This window comes from Fusarium odoratissimum (assembly GCF_000260195.1).
Source record: "Fusarium odoratissimum NRRL 54006 unplaced genomic scaffold supercont1.3, whole genome shotgun sequence".
NCBI lineage: Eukaryota > Fungi > Ascomycota > Sordariomycetes > Hypocreales > Nectriaceae > Fusarium > Fusarium odoratissimum.
Genome location: NW_022158689.1, coordinates 164,076 through 184,877, shown reverse-complemented (window position 1 = coordinate 184,877; position 20,802 = coordinate 164,076). Strand labels below are relative to the sequence as shown.

The window sequence follows — 20,802 nt, the reverse complement described above, 5'->3', positions numbered from 1 at the left end:
AAGCCGAAGTCGGCACCCTCATCTTTACCATGACAAGGCCTTGCTAGCGTTGGTTCCCAGTGATCGGTCAACTATTTGCGGGGTAAAGAAGCTAGCTTAGTAGGTTTCCCTTCATCATCTTAGTCGGTAGTTCAGGGGGTCTGCATCGGGTTCACTGGCCCGATGTTGAAGCTCTGGTATCTCTTAGTTAGATGCGGGGAAGTAACGGACACGCCGGATAATGTGATCTATATGATTTATCTTATCAGCTGCCGATAGCAACGACACTGAAGATATTGAGATATTTGATATGGAATTATCCTGCACTATTTGATTACTTGGCTCAAGTATGATGAGATACATATGATAAGCGAAACAGAAGTCGGATATTCCTAAACTGTAAAACACATGTATAACCACTATCAAGGAGCTTTTGTGAAGTTATAGGGATTGGTCGCAGGCCGTGACGACAGCGTAGCAGGGAATCATGAGCATGGCCAAACATCTTGTTCATGGCACGATTCTTACCTGAATGAATTCACGAAGAATTCTTATCAGTTTAGAGGTGTAAAAGGTACGTATAAACACTACGATATTTATGACATACTACCCGAAATGGTCCGACGATCTAAATAACCATGTTCATCTTATACCTTGCTCTGCCCAAGTCTCTTCTCCTGGGGAAGACTGTTTTTCTCCTCCTCTGTCAAATTGACATCAAAAATCCCAACCAACCCTTCAATGCGTTCTTCTTCCGTTTCGAACTTCTTAACAACCTTACGGTCACTACCAATCGTCTCCCTAACAGTGTCTTTAAAAAGGGTGAGGTTTCCGATAATCACCTCCTTGTCCTCATCCATAATCATCTTGGTGCAAGTGATGTACCTGGTAAAGAATGATCTCGGATTTGTCGATGTGAACCAAGACATGACTTCATAGTCCTGGGGTAGGAATTCCGTCTCAGTGAAACAGTAGACAGGTGTCCATATCTTTTCATTCTCGGCTGGATTGTAGCAGACGTCGTAACACCACATTTTTGTGCCGTGAGAAGGGTCTGTAGCATATGTCTCTGAGATGGAGCGCTTCTGAATGCGGATCTCGCGCGGTGCGATACTGAGAGTCTCGAATCCGTCTTGCAGAGGGAAAGGAAGATTAGGTCCCATGGAACCCATTCCTACATCGACGCCGTACCATTCATCGCCCAGGAGCACAAGAAGAAGCATATGGTTCCATCCATCGTAAGTAGCGCTCTGGTTCTTGCGGACTTCTGGGTACGGGCTCATGGCGCGTGATACACGACCACCGCAGTTACGCACTTCGTAACCAAGCGAGCGAAGAGCAGTGCCGAGAAAGATGTTGTTCTCCATGCATCGCCCTCCTCGACGTCGTGTTACAATCTTGGTGTATAACTCCGCAGGGTCCAGAGTGACGATCTTGTGAGGATCATAGTGAAGGACGAGATTCTCAAAAGGGACGTTGCATGTGTGATAGCGTGTTATGGCTTGCAAGAGCGGGAGGCCATGTTCTTTTGTTCGGGCGAGTGCAGCGTCTTTCAACACGCTGTTGCCGAGGTCTAGAAATCTCTTTGCAAGTTTGATGGTTTTGAAGTAGTCTTGCAGCTCAGAAGGACTGTATCGCACACGGGCGGTCTCTTCCAGTGGAAGTTGGGTAAGAGCAGTGGGATCTTCGAGACGCGCCATGGTATGAGGAGTGGACTAGGAGAAGCGAGGGATTATTCTGACTTGATAGGCTGGCTGATAACAATTTGATATAATTCGATGTGTCCGACTTGTACATAACAACAATGAATTATTATACACGAGGATATCTAATAATCGGACCGAAGCTCCGCAATTAGGATCCGGTAGATAGGAATTAGTTATCATCAGGTAAGGCCTTGTTAAGCCCGTAATGATCGCATGACTCATGGTGACGTGGGGTAGGCCGGGGAATTAAACCGGCCCATTCCGCTGTGATACACTCACTGACTGCCTATTGAGGTCCAGACCATCTTGAGGGGCAATAAGCTTTTGTTCATCGTCAGGAGAGTGTCTCGATGGGATGAAAGCGAACTTCCTTCAAACAGTCAGGACATTTGATAATATTTAACACATATTTCGATGGAAACGTTCCAGGGTTCTTCAAATAGGTTCAGTGTCGGTACAAGTGAGACAATACCAAGACTCATTGTGAGGCCTGTAATCAATTGAACCCAACCTCATGACCTGTCCAAACTTGCTATATTCATGCGGTGGCCGTCTCATCCTCCGCAAGGAAACCCCTCCCATAACCCATTCACAAAACTCATACCATCGACAGGTGATTGATGAAAATGTTCAAAAATAGCCGGATCAAACATTTCCGACGCAAAAAGCTGAAAGGGATCCATGTTATCGAGATTAAAAGACATAGCGTCTGCAGAACCCGTAGAACTCGACCCATTATCGTGCATAATAGCAGACGCAGCATCCGGGGCAATTTCTAACGCCGTGTTAACAAAACGACCAGAAACGAAGACTGTGGGCGACGAACCTTTTATGCCGCACATTCGCGAGAGTCTACGAATGTATTCTAGACAACTTAGCACGAGACTATTCTCGTGATCCAGATTCAGGAATATTGCTTCTGCTTTGCTGAGGAGGAACTTCATGTGGCTGACGGATGCTTCGTCAACTACAGTGTCTCCATGTTGTGCCCAGAGTAATCGCCCGCAGATGACCAGTGAGGCCGTGAAGACTAGACGAAAGAATCAGCAGACCACCTTATAACTAATTCCAAGGTACACTTACCATAGTAAAGCGTGAAATACCATACCCCAAGATTGTTCTTGCTCGTGGAATCTACACTGATAACGGAATGAACAATGTCAATTGTAAGTTGTGCTGAGCGAACACATTCATGCGCTTCCGCCATGGCGAGCTGTATCAAGTACGATGAGCTTTCATTCGCCGTGTCATCCTGTCGGAACAAATGTCGTATCGTAGCGCTGAGTAGTGGTTTATGTATGAGAATACTCAGATTATGATATCTCATCGTAAGAATAACGCGAAGTCTGTTCGCCTTTGTGTTTTGAGAAAGAACATCCGACTCAACGTCGCACAGTTGAAGATGTGGCGGTAGATTCGCCGCCCAAAGCCGAAGTTGTTTTCGGAGTTCACCTGAGGCCTTGAGGTGGGCCATTTCATCAGGGTCTGCGTCGTGATCGAGATTTGCACCGTACTGAATGGCGAGAGACTTGCTCATCACCTGATACATCCTGAATGATACAGCCAAGAAATCACCAGGTAGATCGGTGGCGTCAGAGGTCGGAGGTGACCATCCAGATGCTGGCACTCGCCGCGTCATCTGCTCATCTGGAATACTCGCGGGTCTTCCCACAGCTGTGCTGAGCACTTTGTCAAGGCAGTATATGACCACCCAAGTCCGACGACGATATTCTTTCTGCACAGGATCAAGCGACCTCTCAGTGGATTCGGTGTGAAGTCCTAGTGCCATAGCCGATCGGATAACAAGGCCGTAGTTGTTCCAGGCTTGCACGGAGCGTGAAGTTCCCTGACAATGAAGAACGACCAATATGAGATAATGAACTATCTCAAGACTTATGACACGCTTTGATAGCTCGTTGCAAAGGCCCAAAGCTCTTTTGTAGAAAGCGTTGGACCTCTCGAAGCGCTTCTTGGACGATGTAGTGTAGTCCCTGTCAAAGTTACTCGCCATGGCAAATACCATGTTCAGAGTTCCAAGCCATGTTCTTCGAGCTCTTGTGAAGCCGTTGAGTCTGCATTCATTGTATGTACTTCTCATGGTCTCTTCGTGAATGAAGGGGAAGACAACACCAGCTGTGTCGAAGTAGAGATCAAGCAAAGTGTCCATCTCCTCGACAGATGGCAAGGCGGTGGGTAGTGAGTCTAGTGGTGTCGCTGAGCCTCCCAGAGAGCCTTTGCTTTGGGAGACACTTGCAACAACACTTTCTCCCAACACAGAAGCCCTGTCAAGCGCAGACGGTGCGCCCGGTGAGTGGTGCAAAGCCGCGATGGCGCGAAGAAGAAGTTGCGTGAAGTTAATATTGGAGGCTTCGCCATAAAACGCCGATGTCTTTTCTTCGACAAACGTCATGGCCATCCCATTGGGAATACCTTCCTCATCTTGAGGCTCTTCTAGGCTTGTCGCACATGTCCCTGTCCCTGTCCCTGTCCCTGCTCCCGATGGCGCTGACGCTTTCGCCGGTGCAGTCGGTGCAGGTGAAGGCATAGAGTGGCCAACGTTAATGTTTCCATGTTGACATGGTGAGGTATTCGTGTTGTTACAAGGCGAGAGATGACCCTTGAGAACATCGTTCAACCGCTGGAGATTATGCTCAACAGAGCTGACACGCTGTTCGAGATCCGAGACATAGTCTTTGCGAACAATTACATTCGTGGCAGAATCACCAGGCTCGTACATGCAGTCGAAACCAAGGGACAGGCACGACGAGCACGAAGGACGCTGTCCATCGCATCTACCATGAGGTCAGCTCCCCGAAGGCACATTTCGGTAGTTTAAGGAAGTATACCTAGACTTGCGTGACCGACAGGCATTACATGCCAAACCAATACGTCTTCTCTTGTTTGTCGGTGGACCCGTCTCTGATTGATCCTGCTCCTGGTCTGATGGTTTCCTGGACTGTTCTGGCATCACGGGCTAACGTGAGAGTACAAAATGTGGGGTTAGAAAATGGGAAGGGAAGAGGTGCCGGCGATGCCGGGTTCGTCGGGGAAGCGAGGGAGAACTTGAACAGTGTTATAGAAAGGTTTCTGGGAACTAGCGGGGTATCTCGGCATAGAGCCCCGCTAGCCTCGTCTTATCAGTGAGCTGTTATCGGGCTCAGTGGAGTCTGGGCTCTTGACCTCCATTATAGCGGGCTTGTGGCTTTAATCACAGGCAAGATGATTGGTATTGGGCATATGTACAGTGCAGATCTATGGCCAGGGTCATGCTCAGCCTGGCTAGCTGGGATAGCAGTGACAGGAATTGAGAGATACAAAATGGAGTCGATCGTATATATGCACTAGAATCAAGGCTTGAAATTAAGGACCATATTTAAATGCGAGTGCCGGTGCTATGTTCTACTATCAGACTTTGCCTCCTGTCCAATCACCAAGTCAAGAGTGCAAATTTGGCTGTATAGGGTGGGCTTTTTCTTCAGATAGAGCATTACATTTATCACTCATCGTGAAATGATAGTAATCTAATATTATCAACGTATGTATCTAAACAACTTAGGAGCGTCCTTAATGTAAGTAGATTCTGTTGCGTTCTTAAAGCCGACCGTCATGTTCTTGATAACTCGCCTTTCTGTCTGTTCTTTCATGACCTGAATTGACAAGCTTCCAAAACTCAACACCTCGTTCCCATGAGCTATCTTCCCAAATATCAGTCTCACCATCACTCCTCCATCTTCTCATATCTTTAGGCCTAGTAGTCCCCCAATTGACGTCATCGCCCTTAACAAACGCCGCAAAACCCTCATTCCAATCCTTCAACCACTCTTTCTCTTGGACGCTCAGACCCCCTTCGTATCCGCACCCCCATAACCAGATGGGAACGTCAGTGAGATGCGTAACTCCCCATTCAGCAGGAATCTTCTCCGCTACGCAGTCAAGTCTTCTCTCAAATCGATAGCGGAAAACATCTTTACCAGCTTCGAGGCCCCCTGCGAATAAGGCGTTATGGAAGCCCCGTTGAAGGTAGTGAACTTGGATATTGGCGTAGATGCGCCCGAAGAAGTCCTCCCAGTTTGCGTACTCTGTTGGTAACTTCTGAGAGGGTCCACAGTAGTGGTCCATGATCTTCTTTGTAACTTCTGGGGCGAATTCTGCTGAGAAGCGTTGATACACGGCGGAATAAGACTCTTGAGGGGTGCGCCAGCGACGATACATGGTGTGCTCACTCTCGCACTCGCCGTTAATCAGAGTGATACCACGGTCCTTCATTTTCCTGGCAAATTCCCCATTGTTTATTCTGTCAATGAGGTCAGCTGGATAGAAAGCATCGTCTGCCAAGACGCGGAACTCTGATATTCTCATCCCGTTTTGGACCTGGACGAGTTTATGATGAGGAACAGCTCGTAGAATGGTCAGTTTCTCCTCATTTGGAAGAGCCAAATTGATGCCGAGCCTCGTCAGTAATTCGTCGAACTGTGGCTGTTGATCCTGTAAACCCTTGGGCCTGACACCTGTGCTGTTGGAAAACATCGCGACTCGTCTTATGATTGCCTTTTCTTCAGGAACACGGAATAGCTCATGGGCTAGTTGTTGAAAACTCGAGTATGCGCCGGCGGAGTAACCGGCGACTGTGATGTTTGCAGGATCACCGCCAAAGAAGGATATGTTCTCGTGCGTCCATTCTAGAGCCATTCTCTGATCCCATAGACCATAGTTTCCTGTAGCTTCTCCATTAGAGCTCCCTTCGGCGGCTAATTCCCTACTCGCGAGGAATCCAAACACATTGAGCCTATATGATGGCAGGACCATGATTGCCCGGAATGCAGATTCGCTTAGAAATGACACCAGGTCTTCCGGCTTTGTGTTGCTTGTACCGACTTGAAGGAAACCCCCATGAATATAGAAACATACTGGCCAGCCATCTTTGGGAGGAGGGCCAGCAGGTACCCAGATGTTGAGTTGCAGACAATCTTCGTTGACGATAGAAGGGTGAGGCGTATTGCTACTTGGAGGCTGGGGGCAGATTCTCGTGTCATCTGTGAACTTCCCTGGCTCGGTTGCTGTGCCGTATCGGTAATCCTTGGGGAGCCGCCGGGGGACACGGAAGCGCCACTGTCCAGTCGGGGGCAGAGCGTAAGGAAGACCGCCAAAGTAGTGTACGGCTGGAGAACCATGAGAAGTGATGGTTAAACCTTCGATATGTCCCAATGACCCTGCATTGAAGATATAGCTCTCTCGGACGTAGTTGTCAACCATGGTGATCAAAGTGGAACGCAATATCACAAGGATAAAATTGCATGCACGATTGACGGACTATAATCTCAGCTATCTAATTATTGTTGGGGTTTCACTGTTACTTCGAACAACAAATCGACCAGTTAATACCCTCGTTTGTTCGCAGGCGGATCAGATGCCGGGTCTGTCGGAACTACTTTTAGAGGCCGGTCTTGCATATCCGATCTCCCGCGTTAGCTAATTTCACGTCAGAGGAATCACAAGTTGGCATTTGGAAAAATGACCCGCTCGGTCCCCGCTGATTCCCCGATCGCGCTCCTCAACGTTTGGGGGAGAGTCTCTTAGCCTCGAGTTAAAGCAATTGAAAAGACGTCGCAGAGTCTGTCTCAGCATGTTCACGAGAGATCCTCATCTTATCTAATTTGTCGACAATGACTATCAGTCTCCATCGTTCAGCCTTTTTTGAGGCTATCCTCAAGCATGAGGGGTCTTCGGTCGCTGTAGTGGAGAACGAATCTGGCGCAAGCTTCTCTTACAGTCCATTGCTTAATAGCGTTGCGCATGCCAAAGAGCAGCTACTGGCCCTGACGGGGAAATGCGATACTAGTATTTCTGGCGAGAGAATCGCTTTCATGGTAGAAAGTGGCTATGAATATGTTGGTATGTCTCTAAACTCTAACCTCGCCACCACGGTATCATGTATCCAGGACTAACCCGACGACTATTACTGTAGTGACACTGTTGGCCATCCTTGCTTGCAACGCAATTGCTGTGCCACTGGCCCCTTCTTTCCCTGCGCCTGAACTAAGATACATCATCAACAACAGCGAGGCCCTCGTTCTCATCTCTTCAGCCAAGTATGCTTCCAAAGCCGAGGAAGTACTCACGGAAGGCTTGGACAGCATCCCCTTGTTCTACCAACTCGATGGAACGCGAAACATTTCTACGATTGAGGAAGAAGTCAAGTTGCGTGACTTCTCAGATGAACCTCGCGGCGGCATGATGCTTTTCACCTCCGGAACAACTGCACGACCCAAAGGTGTCGTTCTGTCTCAGACAAATCTCACAGCTCAAGCAAAGTGTCTTCTGGAAGCATGGAAATATGCCCCCAGCGATAGACTCTTGCATGTCTTGCCACTTCATCACATCCACGGCACCGTCAACGCTCTTCTCACACCGCTGCTGGCAGGTAGCAGCATTGAGTTCATGTATCCGTTCAACGTGAACTCTGTATGGACAAGGCTGGCTGCACCATTCTTACCAGCTGAACAAGCAAATGGCCACTCTCAAAACCACGTTGGGAAGACCAATGGTGTTCAGAAAGACGAGACAAAAACGCCCATCACTTTCTTCACCGCCGTCCCCACGATCTGGTCACGAATGCTGAAAGCCCACGAATCTTTATCACACGACATGCAAGCGGCCGGCAAAATAGCCGTATCGCCAAAGCATCTACGACTTAACATCTCCGGCTCAGCAGCTCTTCCGAAGCCAATCCGCGATGGCTGGATGCAGCTCACGGGCGGAAACGTACTTCTCGAGCGCTACGGAATGACTGAAGTCGGAATGGCGCTTTCTTGTGGTCTTGAGACTGCCGACCGTGTTGACGGTTCTGTGGGCTGGCCACTGCCATCTGTCGAAGCTCGCCTCATGGAAACTGACGACGAAACCGGACTTCAAAGGATCATTGAACATGGTGCCGAGATCGATAGTCATTCTGGAAAGGAGCGTATTGGAGAGATTCAACTTCGTGGACCCACTGTCTTCAATGGATATTGGCGCAACCCCGAGGCCACTGCGAAGGAGTTTACTACCGATGGATGGTTCAAGACAGGCGACATCGCCATTCGACGGAGGGTCACAGAATCTGGTGTCGGAAAATCAGGCTCCTGGGCAAAAGGACCAGCGTACTTTATCCAAGGCCGTCGCAGCGCAGATATCATCAAGACAGGCGGCGAGAAAGTCTCAGCCCTCGAAGTCGAACGAGAGATCCTTGCACTCCCCGAAGTCGACGAGTGTGCGGTCGTTGGTCTGCCGTCTGAAGCGTGGGGTCAGAAAGTCGCAGCTGTGGTTGTTGTCAGCAACAAGACTGGCGAATCGATGAGTCTGCAGAGTTTGAGGAGTGCGTTGAAGCCGAGGATCACGGCGTATAAGATTCCGCAGGATATGGAGATTGTTGAGGTTTTGCCACGGAATGCTATGGGGAAGGTTAATAAGAAGGAATTAGTAAAGAGTGTTTTTGGAGAGGCTGAGAGGATTAGGAGAAGGAGTATTGATCTTCAAACAAAGCGGCCTGTTATGAATGGGCAACGCGGTTAAATTGTATTCATTGGGAACATGTTTTGAATCAAATTAGTAATATTCAGCCTTCTATATACATGAATGTTTATCCACGTCAAGCCCCAGTAACCTGACTTCACCTAAGTTTAAGCCAGGAAGAAACGGCACAGAAGCGTCTCATGACAGATGATGTAGAGGCAATTGGTTTAGAAAAAATATGGACGGATACACGAGGCTGGTAGCGGAGCACGCTCCAAGATAGTCAAGGTATGGACATAGTATCTATCCTTCTATAACAATGTGTGAATCTGCTGAGCTGCGCCCAAGACCTTTTCTTCTTCAAACCTCCGCCCGATAATCTGCAACCCAACGCAACGTCCATCCATCGCCACGGGATCATATAATTGTTGATTCCAAGCATCCGTCTCATTTCGAGGAATATGATCCCAGAAATACCTATCGTCCCCATCCTTAGACGCATTTCCGGCTGGGAAGGCCAAGGCAGTGTAATCTAGGAAGTTGAAGATCTTGGTGTAACCAGTCCAGCGACATGAGCCGTGGGGGACCGCTGTGTGAGGCATGGTAGGAACCAGTAGTACGTCGACTGAGCGCCCAGAGGTTGATCGCTTGCTGTCCCACATGTCGTGATAAGCCTGTTGAGTAGCGACCTTTCGCTTGTTGAGTTGCCAGTATTCAAAGGCGGAGATTGGTTTACCGCGGTTAACGAAGGCTTCGATTTGAGGAATGAATGGTTCACCGCCTGCTGCCACAGCTCTTCGGATATCTTCACCTCCGTCGGCAGCATAGTAGCCATCCTGCTCCAAGTCAGGTACCGTCCATACTTTGCAACAGAGCTTCACTTACCATGATATCTATGATGCTAGAATTCAAGCTCGAATCCCACTCTATCACCTCGTGGCCAGCAGCTTCCAGCTTTGCCACCAGGTTTCTGAATACCCGCTCGACAGGTGGATGAACCTTTATCATGCCATCATCTAGCATTGATCCAATGACAAGTCGTCTTGTCACAAAGTTTTGGAAAAGATTCTCCCTCCAGGGAAGTGGCGGTAGCTGGGGGTCCATCGTCCACGGTTCAGCCTCAATCGCGAGCTTAGTCACGAGCTTAAGAGAGTTCAAAGTCCTCGCCATCGGCCCGACAGCTGATGGAATGTGCTGTTGCCCCTCGAGTGTTACCTCAACGCCGCGATAGGATAAGCGACCACTCTAGAGCTTGTTAGAATGTCTTCCTAGAATGAGATGATCAAGTCTACTTGCACTCGGCTTCAAACCCCAAAGACCATTCATGTGACACGGTATCCGAATAGAGCCGCCAATATCTGTTCCCCAACCGATCATAGAGCCTCCCGTTGCTAACATAGCTGCTTCTCCACCAGAGGATCCTCCGGGGGTGAGTTTTGGATCATCTGGATGAGTCGTGAGCCCCCAGAGAGGGTTGTCAGTCTCACACCACTAGCAGCCACGTCAGATGGTAAGATCTATACAGTCGCACATCACGTACCATGATACTCTGGGGAAGATTCGTTTTTGCGATTATGACAGCCCCAAGTTTCTTTAACGTTTGTATGAGTAGTGCATCGTTCTCCGCTGGTGCAAATGCCTTTCCGATGTAGCCCAACGTCGAGTCCAAACCCGTGATGTTAAACTGATCTTTTACTGTGACTGGAACACCGTGGAGTGGACCTATTAATTGACCGTGCTCTTCTTGAAACCCATCAAGCTTTCTAGCTTGCTCAAGAGCATCATCAAAGCATATTTCTGTCAGGCAATTGGTCTGTTGATGTTAGACAGACTCGTGGCAGAGTTACAGGAAGTGAGTACCTGTTTCTGCGCTTCGCAGGCTCTAAAGAGACGGTTAGCATAAAGAATTTTGTAACTGTGATCTCGACTTCCCTTCTGATGTAAGCATGGATCACTTTAACAGCTGAGACTTTTCCATCTCTTAGGAGGCTTGTCAAAACCTCAACATCGACCGTTTCGGAGGAGATTCGATCAAATGTAGAGTTTGTGTCTGCCTTCGAGTGTTTGTCAATTTGCGCGTCTCGAATCGCTCGTTTTTTTGTAACGATTTCTGTCCAGGGTTCGTGCACCTTGGTTGTATATTTGCTTGAAGTCATCTTGAAATGATTGCAGTTGTTCCTCTTACTTCTGGAAATGTCGATGCATTTACCTCTTGGCCCTTTCACTTACTACCGTCTCGGTGGCCCAATCTGGAGATGCGGGTGCAGGTCTTGGTGTCACTCGCGGAGATAGCGGAACAAAGCCGGCTCAGCCGAAACGTATCAATACGCCTCGTCTAGAGCATACCAGTGTACCATTTGTTAATTTGCACTGTCTCACAATCATTGACTTATTCAGGACCGAGTCATGCACCGACTTGGAAGAAAGCGGAGGGTGCGACGCCCGGGGAAAGGCCCGGGGATGCTTTTTCTCACACTCCCCTCCGCAACTTTGACCCCATCTCTCGATTCTGTTGCATCTTATCACAATGACCTGATTCTGGGGCAAAACCTCCGAGAGCCGATGCCGGTCTTGCCCCGCGCTCATTTGTCCACCCAACTTGAGAGAGCTCGTGCTTGGTTAGAGACTAAGGACGTAGATGACGATATTCATATACCAGTTCGCTGAACCACTGCAAACTTGTTGCTCACGACAAGATATCACGACATCACACGACTATAGTCAGTTATCCCAAGATTGAAATCAGAACGCAATGGCAAAGCCTTCTCGCAATGAAATCCATGTCGCCATCATTGGTAAGCCTCCCGCGAATATCCCATCCATTAGATAGGCTAACTCGACAGGTGCCGGCATTGGTGGCCTCGCTTTGGCCATGGCTCTGCACAAAAAGGGCATTTCTTTCACGCTTTATGAGGATGCAAAGGAATATTCGGCAGTAGGGTAAGTTGTTAACAGTGCGTTCCATTGGATTATCGCTAATGATAAGCCAGCGCTGGTATTGGATTCGCCCCTAATGGGATGCGGACGATGGACCTTATTGAGCCTGGTTTCCGACCGCTTTACGAGGCCATTTGCGTAGGAAATAAGGGCGAGAAAGCACAAGATATCTTCTTCGAGGGTATGCTACTTGAAGAGGGTCTTGGTAAGTCACGAGATCTCTTGTAAAGCTGAACCTCTTGCGCTGACTGAACAAGGTCGCGATAAGCCATGGTATGGTCATTCTGGATGGGGTCACCCTGACTATATCCGCAAATCTGTGGGTAGCTTTGACAGAAATAACACGAAAGCCTTTGCTAATGCACTTTAGGCGCATCGAAAGACACTCCTCGATATCATGAACAGTTTCATCCCCATCGAGAACGTCAAGTTCAATAAACGCCTCACGAATATCGAGCAGCGACCCGACGGTGTCACACTATCATTTCTAGATGGGACAACAGCCGAGTGCTCAGTTCTTGCTGGTGCAGATGGCATCAAGAGTACCGTGAGGGCCCATGTCCTTGAACAATATCCCAGCCAGATCGCGCCCGTGTACGCAGGTGCTTACTGCTATCGTGCTGTCATTCCCATGTCGGAAGCCTACGGGATCCTTGGTGATCTAACCGACGTTGCCAAGTTCTACTTCGGACCCAAGCGCAGCGCTGTTACCTATCGCATTACAGGAGGTGATGTGAGTTGACCATTCTCTGACTTGTTGTGACATCGCTAACCATTGCTTGCCTTAGGAGTTCAACTATCTCCTGTGCGTCGCCGATTCCCCTGATGGTTGGAAGCTCAAGGGCGCTGTTACAGAGACCATCTCCCACGAAGCCATGATGGCCGACTTCGAGGGCCCAGGCGTTGACGATCGCTTCCGACAACTCCTCGCCAAAGCCAAACCCGTCAAATGGGGTTTCTTTCACCATTTCCGCACAGCATCATACTACCGAGATCGGGTAGCTCTAGTCGGCGACAGTGCCCACGCCTCGCTACCTTTCCAAGCCGCCGGAGCAGCCCAAGGCCTAGAAGATGCCCTGGTCCTCTCCAACGTTCTCGCAGAAGTTGCCAAGATTCCCGAGCGTGGTGCAGAGCTGGCACCCTTTATCCAAGCAGGACTTTCTGCCTACGATTCCGTGAGACGTCCTCGTGCACAGAAGCAATTGGAGCAAGCCGCTGAAGTTGGCCGTATGATTTTCTTTCAACATGAAGAGGCTGGTGATGATATGGATAAGATTCTGCCTAGGCTGCAGCAGGGAAGGTTCAATTGGTTGTGGTTTCATGATATGAACGATGATGCACAGGAGGCTGTTAAGAGGATGCAGAAGGAAATTAGTGTAGGTGGGCCTTCTGTTGCTAGGATATGATGTATGTTATTTTAGTGAGGGATACTGTTTGCTAGAAAAAGACAACAGAGACTTTTATGCTTTCGATCAATCATGACAATGTGTGGTTCAATCCAAACGTTCTTTAAGGGGCAAATGTAAATGAATTACTATTAAGATAAGCTGGCTTAACATCAAAGTTCCAACAACTTGGGAGACCTGAGACTGTTCTGGTACATTACCAGGGAAGCTCCTGCTCCAAAGCGAGCAACTGAATGTCTTAGATACCTGTACGTGATGGCGATTTAGTACTCACTTTTGGTGACAGTCTCAGCTAGCAACACTGACAGTTTATGTCATGGACAAGATACATATCATAGTCGCCATGGGGAATAGCACAAAATTGAACTCTTTACTTCATCGTGCTAAGCTAGAGGCTTATCTCATGTATTGAAACTCAATGATCTGAAAAAGGCCTGAATTCATGATGGCAGAATGACACAGGTGGACTGTTCCACTTTGGCGAGTACTCTTCCTTGTCATACTGCACCACCGGTCCAAGAACGCGTAAGTCAGACCCAAAAACAGAATCCGAGAAGTGGACATAGTACTTTTCATCCTTGATGAGATCGCTGTTCTTCCCCCAAGCGTCCAAGATGGAATAGTACAGAGGTGCAACATGTACATCGCTCGACCAAGTAGGGAACTGATACTTGTCGTTGATCCTCTGAACTACCTCCCTTTGATACAGGCGAACCTCAGGATCCATAGTCGCCATGTTATAAGCTGTAAGTGAGGCATGGCCATGATATGATCCTCCAAACTTGGCTCGATCTCGAATACCACACATGATGGTCAGGGCAGTTAGGATACCTGTAGACATGTCTGAGATGGGCAGACTGGGCAGGACACCTTGACCTTTTGGACAGCCAAACGACTGGCCCATGACATATGAGCTCCCAGCTGCGGCATCGGCAACCTGCTGCCACCCCGGTCGCTCTGCATAGTAACCGTCAGGACCATAGCAATTCTCATCCACATACACGATCCCCTTTCCTCGTTTATTTGCCAGTTCAAGGGCCGCCTCGAGACCAAAGCCTCTTCGGGCCAATGATCCTAAGCGATAGCCTTGCAAGATGACATCGGCTTGCTCGAAGAGTTGCATCAATCTCTTATGATCAGCTGGGTCTTCGAGATCAAGGTCAATGGTTGTCTTGCCAGCCATCAGGGAAGAGGGTTGAGCTGGCGTGTAATCCTTGAGCTTGGACGAATTGACGCGGATGACCTCGGCGCCCAGAGATGCGAGGGCGGCGCCGGCAGCTGCACCAGCTATAATGCGAGTCAACTCGACAACTTTGATACCAGCAAGTGGTCTTTTGTCCTCGAGCACGGGAAAATAAACAGGCGGGAGGGCTGCGCACTGGGTCCGTTGTTTGTAATTGACCAGAGGATGTCGTGAGAGAGACTTGCCCATCTCCGTTTGACGCCATTCTTCAGGAGAGTAGACAATTGACCCTGACAGACCCTTCTCCACCATGAGCTGCTCAATTTCCCGGGCGCGATACGTACGAACTCGCTCCTGAATGAGCTCATACGCAGCATCGTTGGTACGAATCTCAGTATCGAGATCCTTACTAATACCAATAAGGGCCAGCATCTTCCACGAATCAAGCGAGCCGTGAAGTTGGAACCATACGCCTTTATCAGCAGTCTCATAGATAGCCGTTGCACGGTACACAAGCGGCGAATTAGAAGCACGGTCCTTATCCCACTGAGGGACAGTCGGCAACTTGATGACCTCTGGGCCTGTGACGCCGTCGACATTGACAAGTGCTGCGGTAGCGGGGTAGAGGCCTGCATGGTTGACATCGATGTCTGTTTGGTTGCGGGTGGTGATGCCGCGAAGGTGAAGGATCTCGAGACCGACTATACCGACCATTGCATGTAGGACTGCTGTTACGGCTTGAGACTTTATGGGTCCTGGGATACAGGGAAGATCATCGCCGTGGAAGTTGACTCCGCTGAGGAGAGATTCATCTTTGTTGAAACCGGGTGTTCTTGCAGCAAAGAGGCGTAGTAGTCTTTGACACTCAGCAGGAAGTGGAAGGAATTCCGTGTCAACAGTGGTTCCTGCACCGTAGGTCTCTCTGGAAGTATTGGTGGTCATTATGGTGAGGGTGAGTTGAAGTGGATGGTCTAGTGGATCTCTAGCGGGTCACAGTCAAGCTCAGGTTATGCTTCGAAGTACGGCCACCTTTGTCGCTCCAGCTAATTTCTCAACAGAACAGCTGTACTTCAATTGATGGATAAAGTGATTGTGCAATCCGGCCTTTACGGGTGCTGAGGCTCCAAAATGCCGTTCATCGCTTTTCTCGGCCGTGGTCGGTCCGTAAATTTGAAGTCCGGCATCGCCTCCCCGGATTTGCCCCGGCTTAGACACCGAAATGAATTGGTGCAATGGATACAATGGAGTGTGAGTTCGAGTGGTGAGTAAAGAGGAGAGTGATTAACAGGTAATTAATTCACATTATTGATAGGACTATAATAATCTTGTCCGCTTCGTGAGCAATCACTAACAACTTGTTAATTCTGGACATTCGAAATGGCACAAGAGATACGTACTGTAGCGATTGTTGGCTGCGGCGTGATTGGCATGGGATGGGCAGTTCTGTTCCTCTCAATGGGCTTGAAGGTTATCATCTCTGATCCCGCTGAAGGAGCCGAAGATGCCCTCAAGGGATATTTCGAGCAGTCACGGTCTTACATGGAAGGATATGGAGACTATGATAAGCTTATCTCCAACTACGAATTTGTTCATGATATCGTGCCACGGCTAGGTGAGGCCGACTTCATCCAGGAGGTGAATATCTTATCCATGGTGCATATTTATATCAAGAATGATCATTACGCTAACTGTTCTCGTACAGAATGGACCTGAGAGGTTAGATTTCAAAAGAGACCTTATTGAGATGTTAGATCAGCACGCTCGACCCGGTGTTGTGATAGCTTCGTCTTCGTCAGGTCTTCCATCTTCGCAATTTATCCAGCAATGCAAGCAGGAACCTACCCGCATACTCATCGGCCATCCCTTCAACCCCCCTCATCTTATTCCCCTAGTCGAAGTAGTCCCGCATCCCGACACAAGCAGCCAATCTGTTAACACAGCATTGTTGTTCTACAAATCTGTTGGGAAAAGGCCCATCCTTCTTCATCACGAAGTGCCAGGCTTCGTATCAAACCGTCTTCAAGCCGCTATCAACAATGAAGCATACAGTCTCATCAGCAGGGGAATTGTCTCCGCGGAAGATCTTGATGCAGCTGTTACATCTGGGCCTGGACTTCGCTGGGCTCTCACGGGGCCAATTGCTACAAATGCCCTAGGTGGTGGAGGTGGACCTGGCGGTTTTGCAAAGCGGATGGAAAGGCTTAGACCAGCGATTCGAAGCTGGGAAGATGATATTTTGAAGCATAGGTTCGATTGGAGTCCGGAGAGGATGTTGGAGCTTCAGAAGGCTGTGAATAAGAGCTTGGGTGCTGTGAAATGGGACAAACTGGTGGAAGAGCGAGACTTGGTACTACTCCAACTCCTGGACGCGAAAAGGAGCACAACTTCTATGGGTGGAAGCACATAGAGGTCTATCTATATAGCATATCTCTATAAGCGTCAGATTATATATTCTTAGACATGCCCAAGAGAGCTGATGTCAACCCGTCCCAGATGAATGTGGAAGGAGAAAGGCCAGTCACCTCGTACCATCTCATGTAGCGCTACGGACTGTCTGCACATTTTTTATCCGACGTACGAGGCTCATAATGATGATTACAGTGAACTAACATATCTTGTTCATTGAGATTGTCTCAATTCATCTTGCCAAGATCACAGGTTTACTTCTTCTCCATCCAGAAATCGAACCAGTCAACAAAGCTCTTGAAACTCGCCTCTTTAGCCCACTTCTCATAGGGATCAGTCAACCGGGCTCGGGACTTGGTTGCAATGTCAGTACACTTTTGGTCTCTAGCCTATGAAAGAAACTTACAGCAAAACCATGTCCAACATTGGCAAAAACTTGCATGTTGAATTGCTTGTTGTTCTCCGTCAATATCTCAATCGTCCTGCTTCTCTGTGCGGGCTCGAACAGTTTATCAGTACTCGGTACTGAGAAGAATATGGGTTCTTAAATCAGTTAGCTTATCTGCAAAAAAATAGTTCATATCTACGCGCCTTGGACGTAAAAGACATCGCTTTCTTTCAAGAACGAAGGGTGGGCGATGGCGCCGACTTTACAAATGCCATCCGCAGACAGTTGCTGGCAAACGAATCGTGCTCCCCAACTGTTACATTTTAAGCAAGTCAAATGGAAACTCATATCATGATAAAATCATACCAGTAGCCAACGCAAGCAAATTTTACGTCCTCACCTGTGCCATACTGAGTCTTGACTGCCTTGACCCATCTGGCAGCAGCCTCCTCAGACGCCTTGAGATGCTTGTTCTTCCATGACTCAAAGTCAAAGTTTGGGTCACTTAACGGTGTCAAGGAGTGCTTTGTAACAGGATCCTACAACGGTCAGTCTGATGCACCTCGAAAAGTAAAACTCAACTCTTACACCAAGGAAGTAATCGACACCGAGAGTAAGGTACCCGCACTCGGCGAAAGCATCCATCATGAGGAAGCTGTTGATATGCAGCCCGAATGCATCAGGAAAGAAAAGAAGAACATTTCCATTAGACCTGTTGGGATGAGGTTTGGCCACGTAAGTGTCGATGCCGTCAATCTGGATCGTAGAGCCAGTAGCTTCTCCGGAATGAAAAGCGCCTTTGAGACAGCAGAGGTCTGCTGGCTTCGCGAGTACGTTATCCATTGTCGTAGGTACTCTTTGCTGTACCATTCGACTAGATTCTGCAATAGGTCTTACATGGCTGTGAGATATAGTTTAGTTGTTGCCGGGATCATCGGGAAGTGCTCCCCGATACGTTGATGACTTGTTCCTTATGGCGCGGTGTTGCGGGGCAACTTCAAGTGAACGACGACCGGTTACTAATCCAGGTTCTACAGTAGCAGAGCTTTTTAGTTCCTTGTGACATATAAAATTAATCTTCAGCTTATAGAAGAAGGTCAGCCTTGTAGTCACGTAGCCTCGTCTTTCCGAGGCGTCTTCAAAACCTCCCTGTCACCTACACCACTCTCACGCGGAGTTTAGGTCCGCGAAACGATCAACTATTACTTGGACGACTATACATGACAGAACTTATGATAGCTAAAGCAACATCTTTCAATATCAGAAATAGTAAGCTTTAAATTGACCGCTACGTCGACTGGGTCAGGCTCTCCCAAGCAGAAATACAATACAAGATCCTATTGCACGCGGTGCGCGAAGCTTCTCCCTGCGCTCTTCTTCGGCGCTGTATCGTCAATATCCAATCATGGGATCGGCGTGAGGGATCGAAATCTCGTCTTTAATGCGGAAGGTGTGGACATACCAATCTGCGAGGCGGACTCGGCGTTGGCCATAGTAGAAAGAGAGAGGTGCCCTAGAAAGGTTAATCCGGCTGGTGCTGGTGCAATTGAGTAGGTCTTGAAATACTGGCTGAAGGTAATAGGGCTTGTTCCCTTGCGAAGAAGGAGGTTCTCAGCCCAGAAGAACTTAGAGCCGGGGACGACTCCAACAGCGAGCTTCTTAGCCAACACGGCAAGGCGTTCGGCAGTTTGGGTATCGAGACCCCCAAAGCCATGTGCATCGTCAGTTTCGATTCGCTGGAAATTGCAGTTTACCATGGAGAGGTGATTCGCAGTCCAAAACCTGGGGTGGATCGCGAAATCCGGGTTCTCGACACTCAGGCTGTGGAATGACTTCATAGTTGTGTTAGGCATGATTGAGTTCAGCGGCGTTGCTGCTGGAGATTTGCCTGCCGAATAAATTATTTTCCTTGGAATATTTGGGAGAAAGGGGAGAAGTTGTATAAAGTGGAAAGACTTGGTGAGGGGAAGGGTAATACAGTCAATCTTCGGTACGATCACGCGGAGCTCAGCGTTGTACAACTGCTCAAGTATCAGTGGCAGCCAATTTGAATCAGGCACGCTGTGCTGCAGCTTACTCGGATTGTAAACAGGGGATACCAGTGGACAGTAGCAAAGCATGGTTGGCCAGGCTCTCCTTCTCCGGCTCACACTGGCTGCTCGATTCGGAGCTGTACAAGGCAGAGTCAGTCACTGAGCGTCACTTGGTGTAAATATCGGACAGGGAGCAGGTCACGTTCAAGTCTACGGCCGTTCACAGAGCTCTCCACAGGTTTCCCTGTCCCTTGATGACATGTTCAGCCAGTCAGTGGATGGACGGATTGCGACGACACCTTCATGTATAGAGCGTTGCTGATGGATCCGTTGTTCTACGACTGGGTGGTTGTAGTTATCACGTCAGCAAAGCTTCATTAGTACGCTACCCCCCTGCCGGAGTTGCCAATGTCGAATTATCCATCTTTCATCCAAATTAATCTGCTCTGCTATAGTTGGTTTCCCCATAGCCTGAAAGTCGATATTTTTATGCTCTGTGGCATGACTTGAACGTATACCAATACAAAAGGATACACCAAATGTAAACGTCGTTCACATTTGTCGTTCATTTCTGTCGGGAACATGGAATGAACAAGTATCGACGTTCACTATTTCGACTTATTCCGTTAAATCAAAGTTCAGAGCAACTGATCAATTAGTTTCTATTTGTTTGGTGAAAATTGTGGTGGCGGTTGGATAGTTCACTGAACACCGAGTGAACGTGGCTGGACTAGTCAAAGGTGAGGTTCAACCATGAAAACTAAACGATTTCTGGGACGAAACATAAGTGCCCAGGCCTTAGAACCAGCGATTCGAGTAGGTCTACCTTGGCATGAAGCCTCAAGTTATAAACAGCAACAATGACCAAGCCTAGACTGGCAGTGACAGTGTAGAGTTTTATACTGGCGCTGATGTTAAATTTACTACAGTGATACAAAGAACATATCGGCAATTGATTTACTGAGACACATGCAAGGAATGTTTTTATTCTTCTGTCAGTTATTTATGCTTGCTCAAAAGTGGACTCAGTTACCCAAGTATCCTTTGCACAAACATCATCACAAAGTAAACCAAAATGGCAATCAGCCATCACCAAACTTGCCAACAGGCAGAATACCTCTGTCTGAAAAATAAATACCACGGTGTCGCGTTTTTAAGGCCACTTTGGCGTTGCATTGACGACATTACTATACGTTGTCTCACAAGATCTTCAAGAACACTATCCTGTTATTGTAAATGTCTTGGCAAGTACTGTATTCTCAGAAGACCTCGA

At 48.4% G+C, this 20,802-nt stretch overlaps 10 protein-coding genes across 10 annotated transcripts; 3 read left to right on the top strand and 7 right to left on the bottom strand.

Annotated features, from left to right (window-relative positions):
• Nucleotides 1-540: 540 nt before the first annotated feature.
• FOIG_02454 (uncharacterized protein) lies at nucleotides 541-1,876 on the bottom strand. The gene has a single exon (XM_031199764.1). The coding sequence runs from the start codon at nucleotides 1,677-1,679 to the stop codon at nucleotides 627-629; it is 1,053 nt and encodes a 350-aa protein (XP_031069532.1). The 5' UTR covers nucleotides 1,680-1,876; the 3' UTR covers nucleotides 541-626.
• An 86-nt stretch (nucleotides 1,877-1,962) lies between these two features.
• Nucleotides 1,963-4,731, bottom strand: FOIG_02453 (uncharacterized protein). The gene is made up of 4 exons (XM_031199763.1): nucleotides 4,532-4,731; nucleotides 2,769-4,477; nucleotides 2,512-2,715; nucleotides 1,963-2,460 (listed from the first exon to the last, which is right to left on the bottom strand). Exons 1-4 carry the CDS (start codon nucleotides 4,651-4,653, stop codon nucleotides 2,240-2,242), a joined length of 2,256 nt encoding a protein of 751 aa, XP_031069531.1. The 5' UTR covers nucleotides 4,654-4,731; the 3' UTR covers nucleotides 1,963-2,239.
• Nucleotides 4,732-5,230: 499 nt separating this feature from the next.
• FOIG_02452 (uncharacterized protein) lies at nucleotides 5,231-7,034 on the bottom strand. The gene has a single exon (XM_031199762.1). The coding sequence runs from the start codon at nucleotides 6,936-6,938 to the stop codon at nucleotides 5,277-5,279; it is 1,662 nt and encodes a 553-aa protein (XP_031069530.1). The 5' UTR covers nucleotides 6,939-7,034; the 3' UTR covers nucleotides 5,231-5,276.
• A 170-nt stretch (nucleotides 7,035-7,204) lies between these two features.
• FOIG_02451 (uncharacterized protein) lies at nucleotides 7,205-9,322 on the top strand. The gene is made up of 2 exons (XM_031199761.1): nucleotides 7,205-7,577; nucleotides 7,651-9,322. Exons 1-2 carry the CDS (start codon nucleotides 7,349-7,351, stop codon nucleotides 9,234-9,236), a joined length of 1,815 nt encoding a protein of 604 aa, XP_031069529.1. The 5' UTR covers nucleotides 7,205-7,348; the 3' UTR covers nucleotides 9,237-9,322.
• A 144-nt stretch (nucleotides 9,323-9,466) lies between these two features.
• FOIG_02450 (uncharacterized protein) lies at nucleotides 9,467-11,332 on the bottom strand (the record flags this gene model as incomplete). Its single annotated transcript, XM_031199760.1, has 4 exons — nucleotides 9,467-10,012; nucleotides 10,062-10,421; nucleotides 10,717-10,989; nucleotides 11,024-11,332. 4 exons carry the CDS (start codon nucleotides 11,330-11,332, stop codon nucleotides 9,488-9,490), a joined length of 1,467 nt encoding a protein of 488 aa, XP_031069528.1. The 3' UTR covers nucleotides 9,467-9,487.
• A 596-nt stretch (nucleotides 11,333-11,928) lies between these two features.
• FOIG_02449 (salicylate hydroxylase) lies at nucleotides 11,929-13,519 on the top strand (the record flags this gene model as incomplete). The annotated part of the gene is made up of 6 exons (XM_031199759.1): nucleotides 11,929-11,971; nucleotides 12,020-12,116; nucleotides 12,167-12,318; nucleotides 12,371-12,432; nucleotides 12,484-12,846; nucleotides 12,902-13,519. 6 exons carry the CDS (start codon nucleotides 11,929-11,931, stop codon nucleotides 13,517-13,519), a joined length of 1,335 nt encoding a protein of 444 aa, XP_031069527.1.
• A 415-nt stretch (nucleotides 13,520-13,934) lies between these two features.
• On the bottom strand, nucleotides 13,935-15,644 carry FOIG_02448 (uncharacterized protein; the record flags this gene model as incomplete). The annotated part of the gene is made up of 1 exon (XM_031199758.1): nucleotides 13,935-15,644. One exon carries the CDS (start codon nucleotides 15,642-15,644, stop codon nucleotides 13,935-13,937), a length of 1,710 nt encoding a protein of 569 aa, XP_031069526.1.
• A 435-nt stretch (nucleotides 15,645-16,079) lies between these two features.
• On the top strand, nucleotides 16,080-17,109 carry FOIG_02447 (3-hydroxyacyl-CoA dehydrogenase; the record flags this gene model as incomplete). Its single annotated transcript, XM_031199757.1, has 2 exons — nucleotides 16,080-16,337; nucleotides 16,405-17,109. The coding sequence occupies 2 exons, from the start codon at nucleotides 16,080-16,082 to the stop codon at nucleotides 17,107-17,109; spliced, it is 963 nt and encodes a 320-aa protein (XP_031069525.1).
• A 253-nt stretch (nucleotides 17,110-17,362) lies between these two features.
• On the bottom strand, nucleotides 17,363-18,339 carry FOIG_02446 (uncharacterized protein; the record flags this gene model as incomplete). The annotated part of the gene is made up of 5 exons (XM_031199756.1): nucleotides 17,363-17,461; nucleotides 17,515-17,651; nucleotides 17,700-17,809; nucleotides 17,863-18,035; nucleotides 18,085-18,339. The coding sequence occupies 5 exons, from the start codon at nucleotides 18,337-18,339 to the stop codon at nucleotides 17,363-17,365; spliced, it is 774 nt and encodes a 257-aa protein (XP_031069524.1).
• Nucleotides 18,340-18,899: 560 nt separating this feature from the next.
• FOIG_02445 (uncharacterized protein) lies at nucleotides 18,900-19,349 on the bottom strand (the record flags this gene model as incomplete). The annotated part of the gene is made up of 1 exon (XM_031199755.1): nucleotides 18,900-19,349. The coding sequence occupies one exon, from the start codon at nucleotides 19,347-19,349 to the stop codon at nucleotides 18,900-18,902; it is 450 nt and encodes a 149-aa protein (XP_031069523.1).
• Nucleotides 19,350-20,802: the final 1,453 nt, after the last annotated feature.